The following is a 6499-nucleotide window of genomic DNA, read 5'->3' on the forward strand; positions in this document are numbered from 1 at the left end:
CTTGGCTAATGTGTCTTGGCTAAGGTGTCTTGGCTATTGTGTCTTGGCTAAGGTGTCTTGGCTAATGTGTCTTGGCTAATGTGTCTTGGCTTATGTGTCTTGGCTAATGTGTCTTGGCTAATGTGTCTTGGCTAATGTGTCTTGGCTAATGTGTCTTGGCTAAGGTGTCTTCGCTAAGGTGTCTTGGCTAATGTGTCTTGGCTAAGGTGTCTTGGCTAAGGTGTCTTGGCTAATGTGTCTTGGCTAATGTGTCTTGGCTACGGTGTCTTGGCTAATGTGTCTTGGCTAATGTATCTTGGCTAATGTGTCTTGGCTAAGGTGTCTTGGCTAAGGTGTCTTGGCTAATGTGTCTTGGCTAAGGTGTCTTGGCTAATGTGTCTCGGCTAATGTATCTTGGCTCATGTGTCTTGGCTAAGGTGTCTTGACTAATGTGTCTTGGCTAATGTGTCTTGGCTAATGTGTCTTGGCTAAGATGTCTTGGCTAATGTGTCTTGTCTATTGTGTCTTGGCTAATGTGTCTTGGCTAAGGTGTCTTGGCTAATGTGTCTTGGCTAATGTGTCTTGGCTAACCCACTTGGCAGAAATCGCATGAGAGGGGGGAAATTTCTTCATTCTCGCTACCCCTGACCCTCACTTTCGAGCGATCGAACGACAAACTCTCACTCCACCACCCTACCTCACTCACACACGCTCCTATATTCTATGTAAACCCTCACTGCAACCTGCGTCACCAACCCACCCCACACCTGAACGGTCCCATACTCGAAGTGTTAGACAATTTTGGTTCCACACTTTGAAGCCTGTCGAGGAGTGTGGCACTATATTGTTTTTCGCTGTCTCCTTTCTTTCACTGCAAAAATGCTTTTGCCCTGTCTTTGGCGTATTCATATGAGTTTGGCCTTTGCTGGAGGCGGAGGTGTGTGCGCAAGCGTTATCGTGTTTTGTGAAGTGATTCTTTGCTCCGGTACCCACTTGGCAGAAATCGCATGAGAGGGGGGAAATTTCTTCATTCTCGCTACCCCTGACCCTCACTTTCGAGCGATCGTACGACAAACTCTCACTCCACCACTCTACCTCACTCACACACGCTCCTATATTCTATGTAAACCCTCACCGCAACCTGCGTCACCAACCCACCCCACACCTGAACGGTCCCATACTCGAAGTGTTAGACAATTTTGGTTCCACACTTTGAAGCCTGTCGAGGAGTGTGGCACTATATTGTTTTTCGCTGTCTCCTTTCTTTCACTACAAAATTGCTTTTGCCCTGTTGTTTAGTATGCTATTTTCTTTCGAAAGGATTGGATGTTAACGCGCCGAAGGTCCAGATTAAACTCGTTTATTCCTAAGTCATTATAGTCCAGTTTACAAATTCGCTAGTTCATCCGTTACGCGTAATTCCCATTTTCCGGTTCGTCTATATCTATACGTTTGTTTCCTTATTATCCTAACAATTCCAACATTCCGGCCACCAAAAGAAGTAATTCTTTTATAATTCAATGATGTGTCTAATTAGTTCACTTATGGAGTTCATGTATGTGTATTCTAAATTATAACTATAATGAATTCCTGTAACGTACTGTAACGGTCTTGAAACTAATCATTACTAAAGATATCCGGATTTGGAAGAATTGATATTCTCGCTGTTGCACGCACTATTTCTTTTCCTGCACCTGTGCGAACCGTCACTACCCGTACAACCCCATCTTTACCTGGGTGCAATTTCGACACTCTACCCATTGGCCAGACGGTAGGATGGATGACAGGTTTGGTTTCAGCGTTCCCAATAATATCAAGGCTGAACCCTACACTAAGCGCAACATTCTATCTGCAATAGCCAAGCTCTACGATCCTTTGGGATTAATAGCTCCGGTAATAGTACAGGCAAAGATACTGATGCAAAGTCTTTGGGTGGTAGCTTCAGATTGGGATGAAGAAATTCCTGATCATATGCAAAGAGCATGGATTGAATTTTGTCAAAAATTACCCATCAAGGTTCAGCATACCAAGATTTGCATTTATACAACACTTCGAACAAATTGAGCTACATTGTTTCGCAGATGCATCCGAGGCTGCGTACGGGGCCTGTCTTTACGTCAGAACCGAAGACAGCAACGGCAATGTTTCAGTGAGTCTGCTGGCTTCGAAATCCAGAGTATCGCCATTGAAACCACTCACCATACCTCGTCTAGAATTGTGTGCCGCGTTACTTGCTGCTCGTCTGCATGATAAAGCAAAGAAAGCATTGTTAATGCCGGTTAATCGAACCTTTTTCTGGCCCGATTCAACAGTGACACTACATTGGCTACAATCTCCGCCAAGGACGTGGAAAACTTTCGTGGTAAATCGCGTCGCCGAGATTCAGGAGTTAACTCAAGCAGGAAAATGGCAGCATGACTCTGGAAAAGACAACCCGGCGGATCTTGTATCCCGTGGTATAACAGCAGACGAACTAGTTGAAAGCGATCTCTGGAAGAGTGGTCCATGTTGGTTAAAGGAGCCAAAATCATCCTGGCCTCAGAACATTACCTCCACGTCAAATCTAGCTGAAGGTGAAAGAAAATCCAGCAGTGTTGCCTTAGCTGTACAAACTAAAGAGCCCAATGAAGTTTTTCTACGGTTTTCCTCATTCTCAAAGTTGGTGCGAGTCATTGGTTTTTGTTTACGGTTCTTCAACAATTCTCGCAATCCGCATCAGAAAATAAAAAGCAACACATTATCCGTAGATGAATTACATGGAGCAAAGATTGCATTGATCAAGATTGTGCAGTCTGAAACCTTTCCTGAAGAACTGCAATACTTAAAGAATGGAAAGCTGGTACCTCGAACCTCGCAGTTAAAACTACTCGGCCCATTTATCGACGAAGACGGAATAATTCGTGTTGGCGGCCGGTTGCAGCATTCAGAAGCATCCTATGATGTTCAGCATCAAATAATCATTCCTGGGTTCCATCCGTTCACGCAGGCGCTATTAGCGCACAAACATCGGAAGTACATGCATTTAGGAGTAAACGGGACTTTGGCCGTTGTACGGGATGAGTATTGGCCTATCAACGGCAAACGAGCTATTCGCAGTGTCATACGGAACTGTTACCGATGCTGCAGATCCAAGCCTCAACCCATTCTTCAACCTGAAGGGCAGCTTCCCATTGGACGAGTTACTCCTGCAAGTGCTTTCACTAGCACAGGACTGGATTACTGTGGTCCCTTCCTGCTTAAACCGTATCATCGAAAGGCAGCAGCTCGTTAGTGTTACATTTGTGTGTTTGTGTGCTTCAGCACAAAAGTGGTCCACTTTGAGTTGGTTCACGATTTAAGCACTCCTACATTTCTGATGGCGCTTGATAGATTTGTCTATCGTCGAGGCAAACCATTACACATCTATTCGGACAACGGAACGAATTTCATTGGCGCTAAGAATGAACTACACGCCATCTACAAGATGCTCCAACAAGATCCATCACATAGTATTGCATCATATTTGGCTGATGAAGGAATTCAATGGCACCTCATTCCACCACGCGCACCCAACTTCGGCGGACTTTGGGAGGCCGCTGTTAAGGCAGTGAAGACTAAGCTCATTCGTCAGCTCGGCACAGCTTTATTGACTTCGGAAGAGTTAAATACCGTCTTAATCAAAATAGAAGGCTGTTTGAACTCCCGACCTTTACTTCCTTTATCAGAAGACCCGAACGACCTGGCATGTTTAACACCGGCACATTTCTTGCTTCATGACAAACTACGGGTTTTACCTGAAACCCAACTGAACGAGATACCCATAAATCGGTTAAGCCGATATCAGCTTCTGCAGCGGTACAATCAGTCTCTTTGGTCTCGATGGAAGCAGGAATATCTAAAAACGCTGAATATCAATCATCGAGCTAAGCGAAACGAACATCGATTAAAAACTGGAGACATCGTAATCATGAAGGTTGATAATTTGCCAGCTGTGGAATGGCCACTAGCTAGAATCATCCAATTACATCCAGTATCGGATGGAGTCAACCGTGTGGCAACTTTGCGTACTAAAAGCGGCATCCTCAAAAGAGCAGTATCCAAGATTTGCCCTTTAGAGTGTGCAAACGAATAGCTGTTGAAAAACTAAGTATTTCAAGGCGGCCGGTATGTTGTGTCCAAAAAATCATTATATCACAACTATGCTACGCGAGCGTAGCGTTCTCGAGTGCACCAGCGTGTCGTTCTCGAGTGCGCGCACGTGATCCAAAAAGTGGTATAAAAGGAGGAGCGAGGGGCGAGGAAGATTAATGTTCGGTCTGAATTGGAAGCAGCAGCACCGGTTCAGCAGCCCGCTAGCCCCAACGAGGAAGACGCTCTCTGGCTTTAGGCCCAACGAGGAAGACGCTCTCTGGCTTTAGGCCCAACGAGGAAGACGCTCTCTGGCTTTAGGCCCATCGAGGAAGACGCTCTCTGGCTTTAGGCCCAACGAGGAAGACGCTCTCTGGCTTTAGGCCCAACGAGGAAGACGCTCTCTGGCTTTAGGCCCAACGAGGAAGACGCTCTCTGGCTTTAGGCCCATCGAGGAAGACGCTCTCTGGCTTTAGGCCCAACGGGGAAGACTCTGGGCTCGCGCAGCAACAAGGGGACTCCCAGGCTTTCGAGCCAAAACACAAAAAATAACACAACGTAGGGAGAAGTAAAAGTTTAAGTGAATAAATCAGTTATCCGTGACAAAACAAGAACCTTTTAGTAGATTTTAAAATCTGTATCCGTTCGTGCAGGAAATCGATCACTTCCTTGTACTTATCTTTGTCAAAACTCACTGAGTGTTTCTCCCACGCCAATATTGTAGTAGGATCCAGCTTCATAAGAAGCATATTTGACAAAGGTGTGTCCCAGGCATCGACTGGCTCGTGCAGTTTCACCAAACCATTAACGTGACGAGTAAATTCGTTCACCAGGTGAGCTAAATCATCGACGCAATCCGTTTGCACAGCCTGGGAAAAAGTGTAGATTGCGATAGTACTCGCGGATGAGCAATCGCGAATTATCGTACCGTTTCAATAATGACGCCCACGTAACCGAATAATTATCTGCCGTTAAATTTGTATTCTCATAGGGTACTGCCGCGTCACCCTTTAACGACGATAAAAGATATTGCAATTTTGCAATGGAAGGCAGGTCAGTGGACGCATCAATCATGGCGATAAATCGGTCGCGGAAAGAAAGCCATTTTGAATAATCGCCATCGAAAGTTGGAAGATCGATTTAAGGAAGACGAAGGTTCGACACACTTGGTTTACTAAACGCGAAAGTAGATGAACTTGGCATGATCGTTGTTTCACTAAGTGGGTTCGACTCCCTTGGCTGCTTGTCTCGTAAAAACGCGCGTAGATGCCGGCATCGATCGTCCATCGCAATTCTCTCCTGGATACACGTATCAATAGCCTCACAGCTTTCGTCCAGCTCCATTAACTGCATCACCGCGGCAAAATACTCGTCTCTGTATCGTTCTTAACTTTCTAAAGCATCAGAAACCTCATTAACGACACTTTCCGTAAAAGTCGACTCGAATTTCTCCAGCGCCTTTATATGTTCTTCTGCTATGCGCTTCTTCATCTGCGCCGCTTTCTTCTTCTTATCCATCTCACACACGATAAAGGGACACGAATATAGTTTTAGACCGATAACATCTCAGCGAGTTTAACACTAACGCGTGCAATGCGTATCACTTATGGACGTGTGATTTGTGTGTGCTACCGTGCTAGCAATAGCGTTAGTAGCGTGGTTTACCGATGACCTTGTAAAGGCCGCTGCTCCTGATGCAGAGCGTTAGGACACTTGCTCTTGATGCAAAGCACACACACAAAGTTCCTGATATCGAATCACAAAAAAAATCCTTTCGCAATCCCGCTCGAAGGACCAAAATGTTTAGTATGCTATTTTCTTTCGAAAGGATTGGATGTTAACGCGCCGAAGGTCCAGATTAAACTCGTTTATTCCTAAGTCATTATAGTCCAGTTTACAAATTCGCTAGTTCATCCGTTACGCGTAATTCCCATTATCCGGTTCGTCTATATCTATACGTTTGTTTCCTTATTATCCTAACAATTCCAACACCTGTCTTTGGCGTATTCATATGAGTTTGGCCTTTGCTGGAGGCGGAGGTGTGTGCGCAAGCGTTATCGTGTTTTGTGAAGTGATTCTTTGCTCCGGTAAGTAATGTGAAAACTAGTGATTGTGATAAGTGAATTTATTCTATTCCTTGTGTTTTGTGCGTAGTGAATCCCATCGAATCGATCAGCTGATGATAAGAGTTTGGCCGTGAAGCGGAAAGGGTGAAGCCGGAGTTAAACCGCAGGATGGCAGGACAAATCACATCGGAGAGAGTGCTGAATACTCGCCGTCTTGAGAGGTACGCATTTTAACACTCGAAATGAGTTAAAGAAAAAAAACAAAGTGTAAAGATTTCTCATGTCTCTCCGTTTTTTTTTTCTTCTATATATTTACAGCAACCTCTGCCGAACATAGAAACCCCATC

At 45.0% G+C, this 6499-nt stretch overlaps 1 protein-coding gene and 1 long non-coding RNA gene across 2 annotated transcripts; one reads left to right on the forward strand and one right to left on the reverse strand.

The window, feature by feature from the left end:
- Positions 1-574: 574 nt before the first annotated feature.
- Positions 575-6244, reverse strand: LOC125774598 (uncharacterized). The gene is made up of 3 exons (XR_007421080.1): positions 6079-6244; positions 1075-1267; positions 575-676 (listed from the first exon to the last, which is right to left on the reverse strand). It is a non-coding gene; the product is annotated as an uncharacterized LOC125774598 (long non-coding RNA).
- On the forward strand, positions 1837-4678 carry LOC125774595 (uncharacterized). The gene is made up of 2 exons (XM_049444685.1): positions 1837-3245; positions 3349-4678. The coding sequence occupies exons 1-2, from the start codon at positions 1931-1933 to the stop codon at positions 3567-3569; spliced, it is 1536 nt and encodes a 511-aa protein (XP_049300642.1). The 5' UTR covers positions 1837-1930; the 3' UTR covers positions 3570-4678.
- Positions 6245-6499: the final 255 nt, after the last annotated feature.

The sequence above is a fragment of the Anopheles funestus genome, unplaced genomic scaffold (assembly GCF_943734845.2).
Source record: "Anopheles funestus unplaced genomic scaffold, idAnoFuneDA-416_04 scaffold_41_ctg1, whole genome shotgun sequence".
In the NCBI taxonomy this organism is placed as follows: domain Eukaryota; kingdom Metazoa; phylum Arthropoda; class Insecta; order Diptera; family Culicidae; genus Anopheles; species Anopheles funestus.

What these genes read in the sequence shown, in the direction of transcription:
- LOC125774595 (XM_049444685.1), top strand. Translation starts at nt 1,931, where the DNA reads ATGAAGAAATTCCTGATCATATGCAAAGAGCATGGATTGAATTTTGTC. An exon ending in TCATCGAAAGGCAGCAGCTC is followed by an intron (nt 3,246 to 3,348) that starts GTTAGTGTTACA and finishes GGCGCTTGATAG; the next exon opens with ATTTGTCTATCGTCGAGGCA.